General features: G+C 44.9%; 1 protein-coding gene across 4 annotated transcripts in view; it reads right to left on the reverse strand.

Moving 5' to 3' along the window:
- DROSHA (drosha ribonuclease III) overlaps positions 1 to 24,018 on the reverse strand; it is a 135,207-nt gene that overhangs the window by 111,024 nt on the left and 165 nt on the right. For 3 of the 4 annotated variants that reach the window (XM_008262091.4, XM_008262092.4, XM_002714097.5), the window contains exons 2-6: positions 22,909 to 23,033; positions 20,011 to 20,076; positions 16,120 to 16,956; positions 12,265 to 12,357; positions 4,900 to 5,131 (exon numbers count right to left, since the gene is read on the reverse strand). In XM_008262091.4, coding sequence (XP_008260313.2) covers positions 4,900 to 5,131; positions 12,265 to 12,357; positions 16,120 to 16,956; positions 20,011 to 20,030 — 1,182 coding nt within the window. In that variant the 5' untranslated portion in view covers positions 20,031 to 20,076; positions 22,909 to 23,033. The remainder of the gene's footprint in view (positions 1 to 4,899; positions 5,132 to 12,264; positions 12,358 to 16,119; positions 16,957 to 20,010; positions 20,077 to 22,908; positions 23,034 to 24,018) is intronic. The other variant, XM_008262093.4, reaches the window with a different exon arrangement.

Below are 24,018 nucleotides of genomic sequence, written 5' to 3' on the forward strand. Positions count from 1 at the left end.
GTCAGGTTAACAAGGGTAACATGAAGGATACAGAAGACCTCTAAGGTAATCAAAGAATTTTTAACACCGAGGTGTCACTTTTCAATCCTCCTAAGAACCACTTACAAACGTAATGCTCAAGGCTGGCAATGATACTGAGAGTCAAGCACACTCTTATAACAGACACCATCCTCAGGTAAATGGGTTTTGCCAATATCCAGAAACATGAGAACTGTTCATCTATGCCCTGTTGATGACACTTAAAAAGCAAATGATGATCCTCAAAGAATTCATGACAATTGACTCGAGACACTCACCTACTACAAAATCATTCACATTCTACTACATTAACTCAATACACAAAAAGAAATAGCCTATATATCCCCACCTCTCTCTCACACAGACACACACACCACAAAACACAGGGGTTCTACAATTCGACACTCCTAGACGAAGTTCTTAACTCCACATTCTTTAAAAGTTGGAAATGTCCCATCTCTTTGACTTTGCCTCAAAATGTAAAATCCAGATCTTTCAAATGAAAAATGAAATGAAGGGGGCCGATGCTGTGGCACAGCGGGTTAATGCCCTGGCCTGAAGCTCTGGCATCCCATGTGGGCACCAGTTCGAGACTTGGCTGCTCCACTTGCGATCCAGCTCTCTGCTATGGCCTGGGAAAGCAGTAGAAGATGGCCCAACTCCTTGGGCCCCTGTATCCGTGTAGGAGACCCAGAAGAAGCTCCTGGCTTTGGATTGGTGCAGCTCCAGCCTTTGCAGCCAATTAGGGAGTGAACCATCAGATGGAAGACCTCTCTCTCTCTCTCTGCCTCTCCTCTCTCTGTGTAACTCTGACTTTCAAATAAATAAATAAATCTTTACAAAAAATGAAATGAAGGCAAATCATAAAATTTGCAAGCCAGAGAATGAGTAGAATAACTGTTTTTCCTCAAGCCCCATCTCAGTACTGAGCCGGGCAAAACCAGGACGGCTCTGACATTCTCACAGCCTCTTCTGCAACGTGGGTGACGAAACTCAAAAATCAACGATAGACTGTTGGTTTATCAGCCTTCCTTATACAGTGAAATTTTATTAACTCCATAACAACATAAGGAAAAGAAACCAGCTCTGTCCTAAACTCTCTTAGGCTTGGTGTCTTCACTTTTACTGCTTTTAAACTCTTCAGCCACTTTTCTCTTCCTACCAAAAGAACCATATCCCTCCAAAGACAACTATGTCTTAATCCCCGTTACCACACACAGCAGAGAAGACTTGCAGATGTAATTAAGATTATAGAATTTGAGATCATCCTGGATTATTGGATGGACTCAGTCTAATCACAGGAGTTCTTGAAAGTACAGAACCTTTGTTACCAGGGGTCAGAGATGCAACAGAAAAAGAGGCAGGAGATAATCAAAGCATGAGAAGGACTTGAACAGTCACCACAGCTTCGAAGATGAGGAAGGGGTCCACAAGCCAAGGAATGAACATGGCCTCCAGAAGCTAGGAAGAGCTCTCAGCCGACACCCAGCAAGGAAACAAGGGCCTCTGCCCTTCCGGCCACGAAGAACCAAACTCAAAAGCATGCAGTCCTGCTGACACCTTCATTTAGCCAATGACACTCAAGTTGGACTTCCTACCTTCAGAGCTATAAGTTGATAAATGCATGCTGTTTTAAGCCATGCAGGTTGTGGTTCTTTGTCATGCTGGAACTTTGTTATGACAGCGATGGAAAACGAATCCCTTGGGCAGCTGTGGTGACAGGAGGGAAGTGGAGCGGGGCAGGTGCTAGAGGAATGCTCCACCCCACAGGCCCTCTGCATTCTCCACGGGGCCACAGCTGTGTGAGGACATGATGCCTGCAGGTGCTCCATCAGCCTCCAACTGTGGAAGATGCTCAAGATGAGAACAGAGCCCTGACGTCACCAGGCCTCCCTGCAGACGCCTTGTAATGGAAGAAATACACTCAATGCGTTCAAGTCACACAAAGCCAGGCAGTGTTATCTAGACAGTATTCCCAATCAACAGCACACCTCGCTGCCAGGGAGGCTTTGAGGACTGACACGCAGCTAACAAGAGAAGCAAGATGGAAACATTCCAACGTGGTCCAGCTGCTCACTACGTGAGCTGCTCCTTCCCCTTATTACAAGACCTATTATGACTGAGAAGGCACTGTAATTCACCAAGTTCAGCATCACCCACTATAAGGACTTTCTAAAACTCCTTCCCAAAAAGCAAGGAAATCTGCTCTAAAGCTCCCCACAAATAAGGGTCCAAAGAGAAGCATAGATAGCCTCAACTTAGGGTGGCTCAACCTAACAATACTTTTGGCTTTTCCATGCTGCAAAAGTGACACGTGGTCAATGGAAACTGTACTTTGAATTCTGAATTTCAAACTTTTCCAGGACTAGTATCATGCAGTTTGATCCTCCTTCTCAATGCTGGGCAGCCCCAGCTCCCAGTTAACCCTGCAGTAACAGTGGGGTGGTGGTAGGAGCGGAAACGATCTCTACAGTGGGCCGTGTTGCCAGCATTTTTTGGATACAGTGTTCAATAAATTACATGAAATAATCAACATTTTATTATAAAATGGGCTTTGTGCTAGATGATTTTACCCAACTACAGGCATTCTAAGCACATCTGGGATAGGCTTGGCTAGGACTGGTGTCCTGGCGCATGGGTTAAGCAGCTGCTTGCTACACTGGCTTCCCATATGGGAGTGCCGTTTCAAGTCCCGGCTACTCTGCTTCCAATCCAGCTTCCTGCTAACATGCCTGGAAAGGCAGCAGAATATGGCCAAAGGACTTGGACTCCTGCCACCCATGTGGGAGACCAGGATGGAGTTCTTGGCTCCTGGCTTTTGCATGGCCTAGACCTGGCTATTGTAGGTATTTGAGGAATAAACCAACAGATGAACAATATTCCTCTCTCTCTCCCTGCCACCACTCCTACTCACTCTCACTCTGTCACTCTTTAAAAACAAAATAAAAGTAGGCTATGCTAAGCTGTGATGTATGGTAGATTCAGATGTATTAAATGCATTTTCAACTTACAATAGGTTTACTGATATATGCTAAGGATTCCATGTATCGCCACAAAATTCCAAACACAATCCTCTCTTTACCTAATCCCATATACTAAATCTAACATCTTTAGCTATTTTTAAAGACTTATTTTTATTAGAAAAGTAAAGCAACATAGGAGGAGAGAGAAATCTTCCATGCACTGGTTCACTCCCCAAATGGCCACAACAGCCAGGGTTTAGGTTATGCAAAAGCCAAGAGCCAGGAACTCTATCTGAGTCTCCCACGTGGGCGGCAGGGGCCCAAGCTTGAGCCATCATCTACTGCCTTCCCAGGAGCTTAGCAGAAAGTTGGGTTGGAAGCCAAGCAGCTAGGACTCGAAACAGCACTCTGATATGGGATGCTGGTATCACAAATGTTGACTTAACTTGCTGTGCCACACCAGCCCCCAGCGTCTCCAACTTCTGAGGCACTAAATCTGTAGATCTTTCCCTCATTCATTCAATCAATGAACATTACCACATGACTTTACTCTGTGGTAAATATGTCTATATTAATGGTTGAACACATAACACTAATGGGGAGGACAGAAAGAGACAGAAGAGAGGCAGAGAGACAGAAAACAGAGTGGAGATAAAAGAAAAGGTTAAGGGGCCGGCACTATGGCATAGCAGGTAAAGTCACTGTCTGCAGTGCCAGCATCTCATATGGGCACTGGTTTCAGACCTGGCTGCTCCACTTCCAATCCAGTTCTTTGTTATGGCCTGGGAAAGCAGTGGAAGATGGCCAGAGTCCTTGGGCCCCTACACCTACATGGCAGACCTGGAGGTAGCTCCTGGCTCCTGGCTTCACATCAGCCCAGCTCCAGCTGTTGCAGCTATCTGGAGAGTGAACCAGTGGATGGAAGATCTCTCTCTCTCTCTCTCTCTCTGCCTCTACCTCTCTGTAACTCTGCTTTTCAAATAAAATAAAATAAATAAATAAATAAGGAAGGAAGGAAGGACGGACAGGTTAAAAGGTGAGCATACAGAGATGGTGCTGGAACCCACCATGCATTGAGAATGCTGGCTACCAGGTCACACCAGCCCAACCCTAGCAGCATTAACAGTCCTCACCATAGCCCAGTTAGGGTAACAATAGTGCCCCTTATACAAAGCCACTCACTTTGTAGAACGGATCTTTTGGTCAAGGAGTTTAAGACAAACTCATTCTTAATTTTCTACTTGGGGGGGTCAGGAAGCACACCCACAGTCATACATACCACAAACTACATAAACTAGTTACAGTTGGGAGCTTCTGACACAACACACATCAAGACCATCAGTGTCATAAGAAATGCAGAACAAACAGATACTTGAATTAACCTGAACTCTTGGCCTTTAATTCTCAACTTGGGGTGATTTTCCCCAGGAAACATCTGACAGTAACTGAAGACATTTTTGGTTATCACAGCTGGAAAGGAATACTACTGGCACCTAGTGGGTACAGTCCAGATATCGCTAAATGTCCTAGAACATGCAGGGCAGCAGCACAGTAAAGAATTACCCGGCCCATAGGGTGGGCATTTGACACAACAGTATGGCGCTGCTTAGGATGCCCACGTCCCATGTCGTGGAGTGCCTGGTTCCAGTCCTGCCTCCTCCACTTCTGATCCAACTTCCTACTAATAGACAGCCTGAGAGGTGGCAGGCAATAGCTCAAGTACATAGGTCGCTGCCCACGTACATGGAAGACCCAGATTGAGTTCTTGGCTCCTGGCTTCAGCCTGGCCCAGCTTCACCAGTTGCCAGCAGTTAGGAGGTGAGCCTTTCAAATAAAACTTAAAAAAAAAGAAAAGAGAATTATCTGGCCTGAAATGCCAACAGCACTGGTCTTTGGCTTCTCCCTGTTTCGGACCTACCACCTGATCCATGGGGTCACTGGAGTAGTAGTTTTCAGAATGGGTACATCGGATCCACACAGGCTTAAGCAGCTCTTCTTCCTCCTCCTCATTTTTGTCAGGCAACGTCTCTTCTGGCTCCTTCTCTTTGATTGACGTGTAATTCTTCTCTTTGCCGGAGCTCTGGTTGTCATTCCATCTGTCTTTTTCTTCCTCCCAACGGGCTCTCTTCTTCTCCCTACTTGGGGAGCGACTTCAAAAGGGGCAAAGGAGGTTAATGATTAAAAATGCTCTGCCGTTGTGGAAACCATTCTGTTTCACCTGCTTTATGCAGTTTTCACCTAAAACACAAACATCACACCAAACTACCATATTGTCTTTCATTAAACCAGTGATTCCCAAACACTGGGCTGGTGGCATCAGAATCACCCGAGGTTTACTTGTTTAAAAATACAAATTGCCAGGCTTTTTTACCCTACCCTAGATCTACTTTCTGATTCACAATCTCCAGGGGTGGGCCCCAAGAATCTATATTTTTAATAATCTCCCCAGGTAATTCTGGTGCACAGCCAGTAGGTTCAGGGACAACTAGCAAACACTAACTCCTAGAAGAGAAAGTTATGTAGCAAAATTTTGGATATCGCCACATATGGACAATTTCAGCAGTGAGGCCTTATGAATTCTCCATGTTTTGCTATGCCGGGAAAAAAATTTTTTCACAGAACATGATTTCCATTTGGTCATAAATTTAGCCTGAGGACGATCAGTCAAGAGTGAGCTAGTCACATCATCCTGACCACCTCTCTGCAACCCTAGACATGGCTACTACACTTACTGAACCACACTCTGCCTAATTCTGACCCCAACAAATACTAACAAGGAAGTTATAGAGGACAAAGAAACAATAACCGTCTCTTGGGATTCCTGAGACTTGAAATCTGTAAGACCCATCCTATGGGAATACTGGAGGGAAAAACTTACAGAAGAGTCATTTAAGTTCAAGACACTGAAGTACAGAACTTGAGAATCCAGCTAAGAACACTTGCTTCAATAGACCAGCTGGTGGCCACCACAGCTCCAGTACCAAAGTTACTACCATCCGAAAAAACTGAAATCCAGATCAAACTCAAAAAGCATTTTCATTAACGTCTAATTTTAAAACAGGGGACATCTACCTGTATCTGTAGGAAGCAGGTGTGCTAGGTGTGTCTACTTGGGAGGGCTGGAAAGATCACACATGTTGACAGCTTATTTACGTAACTTCTAAATATCACAAAATGCATCATTTGCTTTGTTAATGAGAAACAGTAATTGCCAAAATTAAATGTGTTAATTTTAGAAAAATAATAAAGCATAAACAGAAACCACCTATACCACAGCTCAGAGATGATAACCACTATATTTCAAAAATGTTTTAAAGCATATACAGACATACTAATATACAAATAAAATTTACACATTTTAACAATAAAAAAAAGAACTCTAGAGCCTGTCCTTCTCATTCAACAGTAAATCAGGAACACCTATCTCAATCCACCTACATCCAAACCATTTTTAATAAGTGTACATTATTCCCTTATATGTATATACCATAATTTTATAAATACAATGATATTCATTTAGGTTGTTATTGTCTTTTTTCCAACCATAAACAATTTTACCATAAACATACTTGTGTTCTTGGTACACGTGCCAAATTACTTCCCAAAAATGTGTGTGCTCTGTTCAAGACAGGCAGCACCAGTTCACAGTATCATGTGTATGTGCTTCTCTCCAGACAGGCAGTACCAGTTGAGGCTACCATCACAACCATATGTAAGTTCCCATTTCCACACAGCCCATCAAAATGCTTGCTTTTAACCTTTGCCATTCTGACAGAAAAAATATAGAATTTAATTTGCTATTTTTTATCACTACTGAAATGAATACAGTTCATGTTCACTTCTTTTGTGAACATCCCAGTCATGCTATGCTAATACTTACTAATTAGGACTGTAGCTTTTTTTTTCTATTTACTGAAAGTTTTTTTTTTTTTTTTTTTTTTTTTTTTTTTTTTTTTTTTTTTTGACAGGCAGAGTGGATAGTGAGAGAGAGAGAGAGACAGAGAGAAAGGTCTTCCTTTTGCCGTTGGTTCACCCTCCAATGGCCGCCGCGGCCGGTGCGCTGCGGCCGGCGCACCGCGCTGATCCGATGGCAGGAGCCAGGAGCCAGGTGCTTTTCCTGGTCTCCCCATGGGGTGCAGGGCCCAAGCACCTGGGCCATCCTCCACTGCACTCCCTGGCCACAGCAGAGGGCTGGCCTGGAAGAGGGGCAACCGGGACAGAATCCGGCGCCCCGACCGGGACTAGAACCCGGTGTGCCGGCGCCGGTAGGCGGAGGATTAGCCTAGTGAGCCACGGCGCCGGCCGAATTTACTGAAAGTTTTTAAGATAATTATCCTTCTGTCTAATGAACTGTAACCTTTACTAATTTTTTGTGTTCCTTTTACTTCATTTTTTTTTAAGATTTAATTATTTAAAAGGCAGAGTTACAAAGAGAAAGGGAGAGGAGAGACATATTTTTCCATCCATTGTTTCGTTCCCCAAATGGCTACAATACCCAAGGCTGGGCTAGACAGAAGCCAGGAGCTCCATCGGGGTCTCCCATGTGTGTGGCAGAGGCACAAATAATTGGGCCCTCTTCTGCTCTTTTCCCAAGCACATTAGCAGGAAACTAGACCAAGAAGGTGGAGCGGCTGGGACTTGAACTGGTGCCCATGCAGAATGCCAACCAACACTGCAAACAGCAGCTTAACCTGCTGAGCCACAGCACCAGCCCCTTTTAATTCTGTTTATTTGTTGCTACATACAACTTTTATAAAGTCAAATCCAGAGAGCTTTTTGTTTCCTACCTTAGTGTATGCTTGGAAATTCTTTGCCATCACAAAATAAATATATATTTTATATTTTCTTCAATTACTTTTTTTTTTTTTTTTTTTTTTGACAGGCAGAGTGGATAGTGAGAGAGAGAGACAGAGAGAAAGGTCTTCCTTTTTGCCGTTGGTTCACCCTCCAATGGCCGCCACGGCTGGCGCACTGCGGCTGGCGCACCGCGCTGATCCGAAGGCAGGAGCCAGGTGCTGCTCCTGGTCTCCCATGGGTTGCAGGGCCCAAGCACCTGGGTCATCCTCCACTGCCCTCCCGGGCCACAGCAGAGAGCTGGCCTGGAAGAGGGGCAACCGGGAAAGAATCTGGCGCCCTGACCGGAACTAGAACCCAGTGTGCCGGTGCTGCTAGGTGGAGGATTAGCCTAGTGAGCCGCGGCGCTGGCCTCTTCAATTACTTTTAACAACAAATTTTTTTTACTTTATCTCTCCAAGATGTAAGGCAAAAATCTAATTTCAGCTTTTTTCTCCAAATGGCTTATCAATTGCTAGTATCTCCACTGATTTTAAAGATCAGCTATATTATTATTGATATAACTTTATGTATTATTAGATACAAATTTAATAGGAACCTAAAACTTGCTCAGTATGTCTCATTGACCTACTCATACCAAAATTTAAAAATTATTATGTATTTTCAGAACATTTAATACTAATAGAGTATTAGTATTTTATATTCCAAAGAAAAATTAAACTGTCATCATGAAGTTCTAATACCAATACTCTAACTGTTGTTACATTGCAACAATAGACTATTTGGAAGAAAATCAGTATATTTACAACACTGTGTCCCACGATAGCAGGGTTAGGGAATGTCCAAACCCATGAAATCATTTAATCTGGCCCTGCAAAGTCAACCAGAGGCAGTACTCGATATTCAATAAATATAAGGCAGGCTACTTTTGAAGGCTGATAATTTTGTATGGCCTGCAAATCATATTTCACGACAGAAAAAAGGCTCCCACCCCTGCACTATGGGGTACACATGGTCTCCATCCATCTATATCAACTCTCTGTCATCAGCTACATTCTATAATTTCCTTCTCTTTTGTCTTATGAAGATTTAAAGTTTATTATAAGATATTCAATTTTAATTAAGATTTCTGTAGCAAATATATTTTTTCCCATTACATTTTCTACCTGGGTAATCCTGGCTATTAGAATATCTTCAGCTAATAATAGCTTAGCTCCCAGTGCCTTTTTGCTTGTTTTGGTGTTTACCGAGAGCTTGACACTTTGCGAGGCACTTTATTGACATTTCTACATTTGATCCCAATGTGGCAAAGAGTAACATTTCCCACAAAGGAGAAAACAATCTTTAGAAATTAGTCACTTACCCAGTAATCATAAAGCTCATAAATGGTAGTTAAATGCTTATATCACTGCCCCAGATATTTTAACATGCTCTAAAAAAATCCCAATACTTATTATTATTATGGGTATCAAGCAACACAAGGCAAAAGACATCCTCAACCCATTCCCTTTAAGCAGGTGTCTTGAATGTAGGGGGTTGTCTAATGTGAATATCAATTGTTATTCATTTTTAATGCCTTATTAAGAGGGGCAAACATCTTTTTTAGGTAAACGTCTCAGGCACAGCAAAACTCAAAACCCAAACTCCAAATGGTTTCTCTCAGCAGTGTGCTCCACCACAAACTGTGGTGACTTCTCCTTCTCCACATGCCTAATTTTTATTTTCTGCTCTACTTCATTAGTTAAAACTCACAAAATAATCCAAGTACGACTTCTCTGCAAGCTGCCGGGCACTGGAGAAGAAACCATTCGATTATTTCCAGCAATGTTACAGTAAAAATCATGAACTTCAAACAGGTCCTCTTCAATGTCCACCAACACACTATCCAGGCTTTTCTGCTATCTCTCCAGGCCCTCTTCTCATGCTTTCTAGTTAATCTCCTCTAATCCATGGCATTTATTATTTCCAGCTGAATTTTACACCTGTTAAATTACACCAGTTAACAACCACACAATTCCATCTAGATGTCTCTGATTCTGGACAATCAATCAGCATCCTCCAAAGTGAATTCATCTACTTACCTCTTTCTCGGTATCCCTCATCCTCAACGGGGAACACCAGATCTCAAGTGATCACTCAAATCTTCCCTCAGCCTAACATATTTGATAGGTCAAGTCCCACTGACTCTCTCATAAATACTGCAATGACATTCACCTTTCCCCATTACCCTGGACTATTCCACAGTCATGTGTCACGTAGATTCCTAAAAAAGCCTTTGAAACTGATTGTCAGACCTCCAGGCCTAACCCTGGAGCATTCCTCCTCACTCCTTGCCCCTGCCACCCCTCTTTCCCAGTCATTCCAGTGCAAACTTCAGGTACCCTATACTACCCTGGACTGCATTTTTCACTGCTATGTTCCCAGAGCAACTTGTAACTGTCCTAAGAAAAGCACTTACAGCTTTGTCTATAAAGTGGGGGCTCTTACTAATGATTGCATCACCCACACCAATATAAACCTGGGACATAAGAATGCTAAATTTGGCCGGCGCTGCGGCTCACTAGGCTAATCCTCCGCCTAGCGGCGCCGGCACACCGGGTTCTAGTCCCGGTCGGGGCGCCGGATTCTGTCCCGGTTGCCCCTCTTCCAGGCCAGCCCCCTGCTGTGGCCAGGGAGTGCAGTGGAGGATGGCCCAGGTGCTTGGGCCCTGCACCCTATGGGAGACCAGGAAAAGCACCTGGCTCCTGGCTCCTGCCATCGGATCAGCGTGGTGCGCCGGCCGCAGCGCGCCGGCCGCGGCGGCCATTGGAGGGTGAACCAACGGCAAAAGGAAGACCTTTCTCTCTGTCTCTCTCTCTCACTGTCCACTCTGCCTGTCAAAAAAAAAAAAAGAATGCTAAATTTTTAATTTGCTTGTTGATTGCATCACAACGTTAGGCAACAGTGACAGGCAATGGAGACCTCTTTTCTTTTTTGAAACTTCTATGGAAAGGCCTACGGGTTTCAACATTAAATCTGCCTCTTTTGGGGTAATATCAACTATGTTCATCATGAGACATGTTAAAGAAGTCTGTTCATACTCCTACTTTCCTAAAGATTTTACTCATAAATGGATGCTGGCTTTATTTTAAATACCTATTAGGTAGGTACTGAATAACCCTAAGGATTTTAACACAAACAAATCACAGATTTTCTAATACCAAAAATCTACCCATGAATCTTGGAATCAACTCTATTGGTTATATTAATACACTACTGAAAACAACTTGCCAGTATTGTAACTGGTATTTTTATACCCAAGTTCATAAGAAATTGGAGATTGTTTTGTAGTTGCCTTTTCCTCTGTTAGGTTTTTGCCATCTGGCTTTTCTGCTCAGCATGAGCTGAGCTTTCCTTCCACATTCTTCACTGTTCTACAACAGTTTGAAATTTTGAAGGTGGTATAAGTTTAACTTTTAAAAAGTATTCCATGGTTATTTGTCTATCAAAGTTTTCTGCTTCTTAAGTGAAATTTGTAATTTTTGTTTTAGAAATCAAGTCCAAGTTTTTAAATAAAATATCTGCCCCATATTATTCTTAAAATCATTTCATTCTTGTAATAATACTTTCTCATACTTAATGTTGCATATTTTTCTTCATTTTCCACCCTTTTGAATTGTATAATCTTGCAAAGAACCAAGTCTTGCATTTACTTACAAATATAGTTTGAGTTCTCTTTCAATTTCATTAATGTATTTCCTATTTAAATCTCTTTTTTTGTCTTTATTATATTCTACCAATTTCTAAAGCCATATGTCCACATAATAATTACATACATGGTTACTATTTTCCTGGCACTCATTTTAGGCCCCAAGCACATGACATGCATTATCTCAGTGACCTCTCACTGCCCAAGGTAAGTTTAACTGTCCTCATTTTACAGATGAAGACACTGAGGCTTAGAAAAGTTAAGACTTCATCCAATATCAAGGTTGGGAGGGGCAATAACAAATCTCAAATCTGTCAGACTCCAGAGTGCCCCTCTCAACCACTATTATATAAGACCGTAAGTTTTATTTCTGGATCTAGAGTTGGTCACATCTTGTAAGTTAGGGGCTACAGCAATCTCAATGTCATTTTTCTAAGATTGTAGGATTGTGGTTTTGCTCTTTTTTCTGAAAAGGGCCTGAGAGCATACTTATGAATTTCCAAAGGTTTTCTTTTTTTTTAATTTGAATGTTTAGTGTATAGTTTTATAGCACTGTGGTTAAAAAAAAAAGTGACCTGTATAATTTCTAATTTCTGGAAATTGATCAAGATTTTCCTTGTGCATAATCAATACAACTGGAAAGTACAGACATGGAAGCAATGGCTGCTGCAGTTTTTCACAGGTCACCTTGGACAAATTCGGAGGCTGTAACAAAGACTTGGCTGACACTCTGCACAAGCACAAAATCCAAATTCAAGGAGATAATCCTATGACTTCTTTCCAGGTCAACTCCTTGCTTACCTTCCAGATCTCTTATACTCTTTTTTGTAGGACCTTTCCAGAGATGGTGATCTTCGGTTGTCCCGGTGCCTGTGTCTCTCCCGTTCCCGCTCTCTTAAAGGAATTAATACACAGAGCTGTTTTCAACAGAAAGACTCAAAAACACCATCTCTTTTCCCTGAATTCATCTCCTAAATAAATGGACCACACCAAGAATTTTTCAGGCACTATTCACTAGGGGACATTTTATATTTCTCTTTAATTTAGTAGAGGATAAAGGAACTTTACAGAAGCTAACTAATGTGGACAATATCTCTGTTCTCTTGAAAGAAAGAAGTCACAGTTGATACTAGGGAATTTTATCATAAACTACTCTCAAGACCATCCCATCAGCCAATCTTTGGTTATCTAACCTACAGGGAAAACTTTAGAGGACTCTACTGCCTGCTGATTTCTAGAAAGCTCTCAATTTCACCCACCAAATACACTTGATATTAGCCAAAAGGCCGAGAAGCGATCATCCACCAAATAAAAGCAAATTATAAAACTTTTATAGCAAAGATGAAAATATGGTACTATACTGAAAGAGCTCTGAATTCTGATGGATTATAGTCCTGAGTCGTAGTCCTGTAACTAACATATCAAGAGACCATAAAATGAATAAGATACTTCAACGCTAATTAGCTGGAAAAAGCTAAATGTAGATGTTGAGTTTATGTAAAAATGAAATCAGAGATTTTTTTTAACTTTTTAGAATAAAATCAGAATAACAGTAACAGCTTCTGAGTCTCTTTAGTTAACACAATGAAAATCTAGAACAAAAGTCTGGACTCCAAGGTGTTTAAATCAGAACTACAAATCTAAGGGAAGCAACCACCCAGCCTTAGAATAGGGGCAGGGATGGGGACTGCACAGTTGAGTACCCCTTATCTGAAATGCTTGGGACCAGAAGTTTTTCAAAGTTTCTCAGATTTTAGAACATCTGCATAGACTTTACCGATTGAGGATCCCTAAACCACAAATCTGAAATACAAAACAGAACACTCCAAGATGTAATTCTCCGAGTTTCACATCAACAGCACTCCAAGTTTCAGATTTGGGAGCATGCCTGAATTCAAAAATATCCCCAAAGTGTAGCAAACAGAAATATCAACACACACAAGTCAAAACTCACAAAACTGATAGAGACCACTGACTGCTTAGATATCAAGACCAAAAAAATTTCTAATCAAAAGATGTCCCTGTTCTCAAGAAAGACTCCCTTGAAACCACAGGCTTCCAACACACACACAATCCTCAGCGACACACCAGCTGCTTAAAACGAAGCCACCAGAGCTTTGGATCCCCCAGTCTTCACCTAACACACTTCTAATATTGCAATTTTCATTTAGGTAGTAAATCTCAATTATAGAAATAAGTGAACGGTGTCACAGAACAAAGATAAAATACCATGTGCAATGGTACAGCTGCTGAAAAGAGTACCTGCCTACATTCCCAACAAAAAACTCTAATTAGAGGACATTCTAATTTTTGTGTTTTAACACGTAGTCAATAGAATTCTGTATTTCAGAATAACATTTCTGTGATTGCTAGCTCTGAGTAGATAGTAATTACAATAATTTGAATAAAAATTATATTACTATTAATGTAAGGGTACTCCATGTAAAGCGAGAAAAACTATGCGTTACTTTTCCCAAAATTCTTCCTTGTCTACAAGTGGTAAAGTATGTTTTCCCCAATATAGTCCTATACATAGAAGTCATATTAGGACATATGTGCCCTATGTTTGTTTCACAGGGGCACTCCAGGGAAGCCAGATGAGCTGTCCTCCACCTAATACCCCAAAGGGAGACAATTATTCCAGTGGCAGTGGAACTGCCCCAGGCACCAAGCACATTCTAAAGCAACTCCAATATAAATTAAGACCATTTTAGAAAGACACAGATCCTCATGACAGAGGAGTGTGGTTTAAGAAAATGCAGATCTGAGGTAGTCCCGTGGCACCTGAGTTCCCTTACTGAGATCCTCTGTTGACAGGAAACCGGAGCTCATCAAACAAGAGGGAACTTCAAAAAGCTCATGAGAAGATAGCATTCAAAGACAGGCTGGTTTTGATGAAATTTTGAAATCCATGCACAATTTTTTCACCATATACATTTTCCATGAACTTTTTGAAGAACCGCCCTCCCCCAATCATATGCACAGATTTCAAAATGTTTTTGCACCAAGATATTTATCCTTTAATTCCATTTTCCATGAATGTGTGAAGGACCCTCATACATCACTCCAGGTTTAAGCCTCAGTAGAAAAATTCAGGATTTATGGCAGAGCCCTAACAACTCCTCAGTTCACAACAGCATCTCAAAACTGAGGGAGCACAGCGGAGGGACTCTAGGTTGTCTGCAACAGGATGTTTTCACAGAGGCAGGGTTAAATTATCACAGGCCTCTGCCAACTAGTCCCACAGAGTAATAAACAACAAAACTGATCAGAAACTGCCGTTTATGCTAAAAAAGATTTTTAACTAGCAACTCTCACTTGGCTTTGCCACCCCCTCCTTCCAGAAACCGGTCATCTCCACAGAGACAGGGTCCCTTCTACCCTCCACCAGGCTGTCAGAGAGAGAGCGGCAACAATGCATGTTCCCTCCAACCTGCCCAGCACTAGCCATTCTCTTCAGGGCACAAAATGACCACTACCGTTGACTGAAAAAAAAAGTTCAGTCAAAATCAAATCAACAAAGCCATGAGAAAAATGAGGATTCTGAGACCTGAATGAATTCCAGCGGCCAGTTGGAGGATAGCAATAGGAGTCGAGACCAACTTTTGACAAAGCCATGGCCTGAAGTGGCCCTGTCTGGGGAGCGTAATCAGCACATAAGTTCCACGAGACAATGAAGGCGGACACACTACAAGGGAGACAGGCAGGGCCCACTGCTAGCTGGACAACCAGAAGACCTCCAGGCATCACGACATGGAGTCCACCGAAGGCACAAATACACTCATTGCACGACCTTCTATTCTGCCATATGGACCAACGATTCTTAGCTTTCTAGTTTTTCAGACATATTCCCGCCTCTTTGACAATCTGCTATAAGCTTTCTCATAGAAAAATATACATACACATAAAACTTTGAACACTTTACAGAGTATTTCTACAATCCCTGTTTCAAGAATGCCTGCTGGAAATCTTTTCTCTTATACTTTTAAATATCTGGTCTTTTGGGGAAAAAAGAAATGTAACCTAAAAGGGAACAGTATTTCTAAATACAATTTCCTTCAACAATCTGATGTACAAATTTATGAAAGTGAATACGTTTTAATCGAACAAAATGTTTAAAAGCTATTTCAAAAACTATACCTTCGATAACCCATAAGTAACTAATCTTACTTTATTTTAAAAAGAAACAAAGCAAGAAGGCAACAAAGTACAGTAAATTTCCACATATCCTAAAAATCAGGAAGCAAGCTGGGCTTGTAATTTTGGTTCTTGATTGCTAACAGAGGGAGATCACCAATTTCAAAAAAACTGAAATGCCATAACCTGATAGGATCACACCGAACATGATTACAACTCCGGTAACACAAAACACCCCAGGAGCGCTTTCATGTCACGGGATCACCACGGAATCAACGCCGTGTGCAGAGCAAAAAGGCTCATTTTATGAAACCCGCTGAGCTGAATCCATGCTGGTGATTTCCGAATGCTTTCCGAGAGCAGCTTTTTTCTGACATCAACCTATTTACTACTCAGCGTCTTCTTCAAAACAGGGCCAAAGCCCGTTTCCTTGCCGCTTGGCCCTCCTGGCTTGCAGACAGATGCAGACCACGCGTGGGGCCGCTGCTGTCCGAGACAAACCCCGCGCTCCCGGCTTACCTGCCGCGCTCGTAGCTGCGGTGGCGAGACGGCGTCCTGCCCCGGTCGTAATCGGACCTGTAGCGGCTGTCTGGCCTGCGCCGATCGGGGCTGCGGCCTCGCTCGCGCCGATCCAGGGACCGATGCCTCTCGCCTCGCCCGTGGCTGTGGTCTCGGTGCCTGTGCCCGTCGTAGTGCTTGAGCCGCTCCGGGGACCTCCTCTCACTGGGGGCCTTGGGGAGTGGGTAGGGTGGGAGGTGCCGAAAGTGCGGGCCGCCGCCGGTGCCGGCGCTGGGCGGGAAGGCGCTGGGGCTGCTCTGGAAGCCGTTGAAGCTGGGCGGCGGCGGGAAGCTGTGGTGCGCGTAGCCCGGCGGGCACTGGTAGCTCACCTGCTGCGGCAGGGCCGGCGGGGGCGGGGGCTGCGGCACGGAGGGCGGCGGCACCATGAAGGGGAAGGCGCCCTGGCCCGGAGGGGCCCCGGGGACCGGCGGGGTGCTGGCGCAGGGCACGGGAGGCGGCACGGGAGGGAAACAGGGCGGCACGGGGAAGGGGTGCCTCATCTGGTGGCTGGGGAAAGGCGGCCTGATGGGGCAGGGCGGGAGAGGGCCTTGCGCCGACGGAGGCATGGGCGGAGGGAAAGGCACGAAGTCCGTCCGTGGGGGCAGAAAGCTGGGGGCCGGCGAGCTGGAGAAGGTGGTGGCAGGGGCGCTGGGCGGTTCGTACTGATACTGCGCGGGCGGCTGCTGGGGGTGGAGCAGGCGCAGATTTTGCGGCCGAAAGGTGGGCGCTGAGGGTCTGGCTCCATGGCCTCCTCGTCCACGTGGACATCCTCGTCCCGGGTGGAATGACATTCTGTGACTTTGGTGAAGGAGAAACGGGGAGAAGTTTAGAAAGAGCAAATGAAATCTCCGCGTGTACACAGAGTTGCATAAGTACCTGAACATCTAGAGGCAGACTGTGGTCAAGCCATGGAGTACCTTGGGTTTTCTCGAAAAGCTGGAATTCCTCATGGCCAATAAACTCTTCCTCGTCCCCTTGCTCAGCCACCCAGGCCACTGCCATGAGCCCTGGGCCTTGTTACTCTTAAAGCAGCTCCCCAGGATGGAAACTAGCATCCTATGGTTGAGCCGCCTGCTACTGGGCCGTGGCCCAACCTCGCCTCCAATCTCAGCGTTACCAAGGTATGCCACCCACACACCCCACACGGCCTACATCTATACACACCTTCCTGTCTTCCCCCACCTCCCCATTCAGCACAGACTCCATGGCCCCATACCTCAATTACTTGGTTTTAATACACTATACTTCTCTGCCCCAGTCTTTTCACCCATAAGAACTCAGCCATACCCCAGTCTCAGAATTCCCAACAATTCATTTTCTACAGGCTGGCCCTAAAGTCGTACAGTAGAAAAACTGACTGGGCAGACTGGGGTCCACGCAAATTCATGGTCACCAGGTTCTGCCGAGCTGTCCTCTGCATACTTTACTCTGCTAACCAGCCACCAGAACTACAGTCAATCTTCAGCACTTTTCCTGATGTTCTGTTCTCTTCAGTCGACATGTAACCTTGTCTCCTACCAAACAGAACTACAAGAAACATGAGAAGCCAGCTTTCCTCAAGTAGTTCTACCACTCCTACTGACCCATCTCATCCACTTCCAGCCTTTCCCAATTGCTTCCTCCTGACAAAGACCATGGAGCATGTGCCTGGATCCCGACCTCAAGTGTCTACCTAAGATTATGGCCCTGCCCCCACCTTTCCCCCTCCCCTCTACCAGGCCCTGCCCATCAGTGCCTGATGGTGCTCGTGTCCACTCCAACATAAAATACTTCCCCTGGCCTCCAAGTTTCCCTCCACTCAGCACCTTCTTTCTCCTCCCCTTCATGACGAACAACTTAGGAAATGTTACTCTAGACTGATGCTTATGTCTCCCCCAAAATTCGTACGTTCAACCCCTAATCCTCAATGTGAATGTTGTATGGAGGTCGGGCTTCTGGGAGGTCACTAGAGAATGAAGTTCTTAAATTGGGTTTAGTGCCCTTGTTCAAAAAAGAGGAGAGCCCTTTCTCTGCCATGTGAGGATACAGCAAGAAGGCAGTCACCTACAAGCTAAGAATAGGGCCCACATCATGGCAGAGAACCGGATCACGCAGCTCCCAGATCCTGGGCTCCCAGCCTCTAGAACTTCAAGACAGAAGTGTGTGCTGCGTAAGCCACCCAGTCTTGGGTATTTTGTTTTGGCAGTCCAAGGTGACTGAGACAAAAAGTGCTGCTACTCCAAAGTATCCTCAGAGGATTGCTACCAGGATACTGGCCCCATACCAAAATCCACAGATGCTCAAGTCCCCTATTCAAAATGGCACAGTATTTACATAGAACTTTCTCACATCCTCCCTTAAAAACAGTCTCTAGGTTACTTACAACACTAACACAATGTAAATGCTATGTAAATAGCTCTTACACTCAATCACTTCTCAGCCTTTTGGCTAAGATCAAGTGAATAGTTGTTATACTGTATCATTAGGGAATGACACAAGAAAAAGTCTATAAATGTTCAGTATAGTATACATCCCCTCAGGCCTAACCACACCATACAGGAACCAGACCCAGTGTTTACTGGTATGCTGGAGAGAAACTGAGGACCTATGAAATGGCAGGCAGCCACAGCACAGAGTGCCTAAATCAGTCACGTGGATTTAGCACAGCTCTCAGCAAGCCACAACCTCAAATTTTGCTTTTGAGATTTTTCTGGGATGTTTGTTGGTCAGGTTTTTTTTATCCAGTTGGTTGAATTCATGGATGTAGAACCCACATAGCCAGAGGACTGGCTATATACACTTCCAGCTAGTTCTAATCTGGCTTCAGCTTCTGCCAGCATCCACCTTGTCTTGAAAACCAATGGTGATTTTCAATCATCTTATTTGATCTCTGTGCAGCATTCAGTCCAGCTGCCCCCTCCCTTGAGGATCCTTTCCTTGGCTTCCTGCTACAACACACTCACCATGACCTACCTGGACCTCTCTGGCTGTTCTCGTGGAAGTCTTCTGTGCCAGCTGACCTGCAGGGAGCCCTTGACTATTTGGTATTCCTCGGGAACACACCCTGGGCACTGTGCCCACTCTCTCTTCAAAGTGACTCCACCCACCTGTGTTACTCCAATTATCTTATTGGTAATTTCCAAAGTGACACCTCCAGCCACCAACTTCTCAGTTCTAGACCCACACTGCGATGGCCAACCTGACTTCTCTGACTTCTCTCCTAGAATGCCTTACTCACTCCACAACGACCTTCCCTCCGTGACAATACTTGTCCCTTTCTTGGTGTTCCTATCTCAGTAAATGAAGCCATTCACTGGTCCTCAAGACACACACCAGGAAATCACCTGACAAGTTTGCCTCCCTTATCCCTTTAAGCTAAAAATTTACTCTAAAATTCCTATCATTTAGGTGTCAACTATACCATAAAAATATGCTTTTTCATTCCTATCATTTTTGCTTTGAATTCACACATTTCATACAATCATCTCTTATCCGGTTACCACAACAGTGTCCTTGCTGGCCTTTTACAACCACCCTCAGTGCCCCCAGGCCTTCGTTGCTTCCCTGCTCACAACACTATGTTGCTACAGTAATTACAACCCAGCAACTAATTATGCAATTCCACATTTAATGGCTCTCTGTACCTCAGAACTGCAAGCTGCAGCAGAGCAGGGCTCCCGGATGTCCCACTAACTGTCCTGGTCTGAGTTACTCACCCTGTCCATGATCCTCCACTGTGTTGTGCCCACTGTTAAAAGAACAAGCACATTTCTCCCTCTCCCCAAGTATCTAAATCCTTCCCACATCCTATGGCCAGCACTGGCCCCTCTCCCTGTCCTCCCAAAATACTGCCATACCTATCACACCACTCACCACGTACTGCCTTGCATCATGACGTACTGTCCAGACACATCACATCTTCCACAGGAACTATACGCTCTACAGGACAAAAAGAATAAAATATACACACTCATGATTCCCAAGCTGCAAATGATACAAAATACTCCTGCAATTATCTTACCACTAATTTTGCATTCTCAGATGCACTTAGCCTGCTAACCAAATTAAGATCCTGCTAAACTGCAAGAAAGTTTCCGACTAAATTTTTTTTTTTTTTTTTGGACAGGCAGAGTGGACAGTGAGAGAGAGAGACAGAGACAAAGTTCTTCCTTTTTCCATTGGTTCACCCTCCAATGGCCGTCGCGGCTGGCGTGCTGAGGCCGGCGCACCGCGCTGATCCGAAGCCAGGAGCCAGGTGCTTATCCTGGTCTCCCATGGAGTGCAGGGCCCAAGCACTTGGGCCATCCTCCACTGCCTTCCCGGGCCACAGCAGAGAGCTGGACTGGAAGAGGGGCAACCAGGACAGAATCCAGTGCCCTGACTGGGACTAGAACCCAGTGTGCCGGTGCCACAGGCAGAGGATTAGCCTATTGAGCCATGGCGCCGGCCCCGACTAAATTTTGTGATGTTCTTACTTATCTTGCTGACTTACAATTGTTAGTAGCTGAAAAGATTGAAAAGGTAGGCATAGCCCGCTCTACCCAGTTAAAAAACTAGGAGAAATACAACAGTTCCCCACCTATCTTTCATACTGTTTTCTTCATCATAAACTAAGGTAGGAATAGATCAAAACCAAAAAATTGGGGCCAGCACTGTGGCGTAGCAGGTGAAGCTGTGCCTGTAGTTCTGGCATCCCATATGGGCACCAGATCGAGTCCCAGCTGCTCCACTTCCAATCCAGCTCTCTGCTATGGCCTGGGAAAGCAGTAGAAGATGGCGCAAGTGTTTGGGCCCTTGCACCCGCATGGGAGACCCAGAAGAAGCTCCTGGCTCCTAGCTTCAGATCGGCGCAGGTGCAGCTATTGCAGCCAATTGGGGAGTGAACCAGCAGTTGGAAGACCTCTCTCTCTCTCTCTGCCTCTCCTTCTCTCTCTAACTCTGACTTTCAATTAAATAAAAAAATCTTTAAAAAAAATCAGTGAGATCTGCATTTAAATTCAAATATAATCTCCTTCTTAAAAAAAAAAAAAAGGTTCATTTATTTTCTTGAAAGTCAGAGTTGCACAGAGAAAGAAGGAGAGGCAGAGAGAGAGAGAGGTCTTCCATTCGCTGGTTCACTCCCCAGATGGCCACAATGGCAGGAGCAGTGCCGATCCAAAGCCAGGAGTCAGAAGCTACCTCCAGGTCTCCCACACATATGCAGGGGCCCAAGGACTTGGGCCATCTTCTTCTGCTTTCCCAGGCCATAGCAGAGAGCTGGATTGGAAGTGGAGCAGCTGGGACTCAAACTGGCACCCATATGGGATGCCAGCACTGCAGAAGGCAGCTTTACCTACTATGCCACAGCACTGGCCCCCAAATATAATTTGCTTAACACAACAGCTATGACTGATTTTCATTCTCAGTTCTTCAAATAGAACATTGGGAATATGAATGACTTGCCAAATACTTGAACGTCAGCAAAAACAAATTTTTTTTTGACAGGCAGAGTTAGACAGTGAGAGAGAGAGAAACAGAGAGAAAGGTCTTCCAGCCCGCTGCACTGATCCGAAGCCAGGAGCCAGATGCTTCCTCCTGGTCTCCCTTGCAGGTGCAGGGCCCAAGAACTTGGGCCTTCCTCCACTGCACACCTGGGCCATAGCAGAGAGCTGGACTGGAAGAGGAGCAACCGGGACAGAATCCGGAGCCCCAGCTGGGACTAGAACCCGGGGTGCCGGCGCCACAGGCGGAGGATTAGCCTATTGAGCCACGGCACCAGCCAGCAAAATGTTTTTTAAAAAAGGACGCTCATACATATAAGCTTCCTTTTATATATATACATACATATATAAAAGTAAAAAGCTTTTATATATATATATAAATAAGATGCAGAAAGCTTTAACATAGGAACATCTCTCTAAAGCCTTACTAATTAAAAGTTTATCAATAAACTTAGGACAGACTTTCAAATGGCTCATAAAAATAATTACAGATTACTGAGTTGTGCTTATTATTAAGTTGTGCTTAATATCTGATATCAAATACTTGATTAATGAGATATCCAGTCCAATGCCCTCAAGATGAACGTGAGACCCTGCCAGCTGATCCTGCCACAACAAGCTATTGCTCCATGCAAGGCAATGGAGGCCCTGCAGAATCTGGACCCAGTGTCTCCTTCCAGGGTTATCGCTCATTCCCTTTCCGGCACAAAGCCCTTACTTTCCCAGATTTTCCCAGCTGATTAACATACCAAGTACTATTGCTCTCGTTCTTCTTCAATCTCCTAGCCTGTGAATTTGCCCAATACATTCCTATGCATCCACCAATCTCAAACGCCACCTACTCCATGAAGGCCTTTCTGATGCCTTTTATTTTTTTATTTTATTTATTTATTTATTTTTTTGACAGGCAGAGTGGACAGTGAGAGAGAGAGACAGAGAGAAAGGTCTTCCTTTGCCGTTGGTTCACCCTCCAATGGCCGCAGCACGCTGATCCAATGGCAGGAGCCAGGTACCTATCCTGGTCTCCCATGGGGTGCAGGGCCCAAGCACTTGGGCCATCCTCCACTGCACTCCCGGGCCACAGCAGAGAGCTGGCCTGGAAGAGGGGCAACCGGGACAGAATCCGGCGCCCCGACCGGGACAAGAACCCGGTGTGCCGGCGCCACAAGGTGGAGGATTAGTCTAGTGAGCCGCGGCGCCGGCTCTGATTCCTTTTAGAAAGCAATTCCATTCCCTCCCAACTTCAGCTGCTCTTAGTCTGTACCTAGTTCTGTACCTCTACAGCACTTACCTGAGTCTGCCACATAGTATAGTCCTGTGTGCACATGTCTAACTCCTGCACCAGATGGTTAGCTCTCGGCTGACAGGGCTTGATTCAGTCATTTCTGTGTCTTTCACAGCCCTTGGCAGAGCATCCTGCAAACGGCAAGTAGTCAGTAAATGCTGTGGTCTCACCAACGAACGGCACATGCTTCTCTATTGCACATCTCACTTCAACAGATATCCGCAACAGCTTTGCATTACCACAGCCAATGATTCCTGCATCGTTTAATGAGTCTACACATGGGAAGCACTCTTCCAGGCCCCAGGGGCTCAAAGATGAGGAGGACACACAGAGTACAGGACTCAAAGAAATCAGAGCACACTTACAATTTCTTTTATTTAAAAAAATGTGATAAACACAAGAGTTACCTACTGAGTAATCAGAGGAACACAAGGGGGTGTGCTGAACTACAAGTGGGCAAGAATCAGGGTCATGTACGACTGCACCAGTTGAACATTCACTATCAGATCCTCATGGATGTACCCGTAGTTAGAAAACCCAAACAAACTGATCACGAAATTCATCTATCAAAGGCATCCGCGGGCTGTGTCCCGGATGTAAACACTAATTTGAAAGTCAAGACATTCTCTGCAACTCCAAAATGCTTTTCTGCCCGTCTGCTCCTAGGCGGCCGCCGGGCAGCAGCGAAACGCAAAGAACTGTTTTGAGCAGTTCGGGTCAATCGCTGCAAAGTGTAACCCCATTTTTACCGAGAACGCCCTCTTTCTCCCAGGTGAACTCGCAGGCCGGGCATCTTCACCGGCTGATTCGTAACTGCGTGCTCACCTGTTTGCATCTCCCGCCAGACCGGGAGCCCCAAGAGGCGGGCGCTGGGCACACCGTCCGCGACCCGCGCGGCCCCAGGCCTGGACCGCGGCGTGCACGCCACAAATGAATGAAAGGCCTCCTTTCTCACTTCTCTTTATCCGCCGGATCCGGGCCTAGGGTCGCTCTTTTTGCCCTCGGCTGGAGATCTAAAGACAGAGGCTGCGGGTCAACAACTCCCAGGCGCCCCGCGCCTTAGCTCTGGACTCCAGCCACGTTTCAATCCGGCCTCTCGGAACCACTCCCTCTTCC

The sequence above is a fragment of the Oryctolagus cuniculus genome, chromosome 14 (genome assembly GCF_964237555.1).
Source record: "Oryctolagus cuniculus chromosome 14, mOryCun1.1, whole genome shotgun sequence".
Taxonomy (NCBI): Eukaryota; Metazoa; Chordata; class Mammalia; order Lagomorpha; family Leporidae; genus Oryctolagus; species Oryctolagus cuniculus.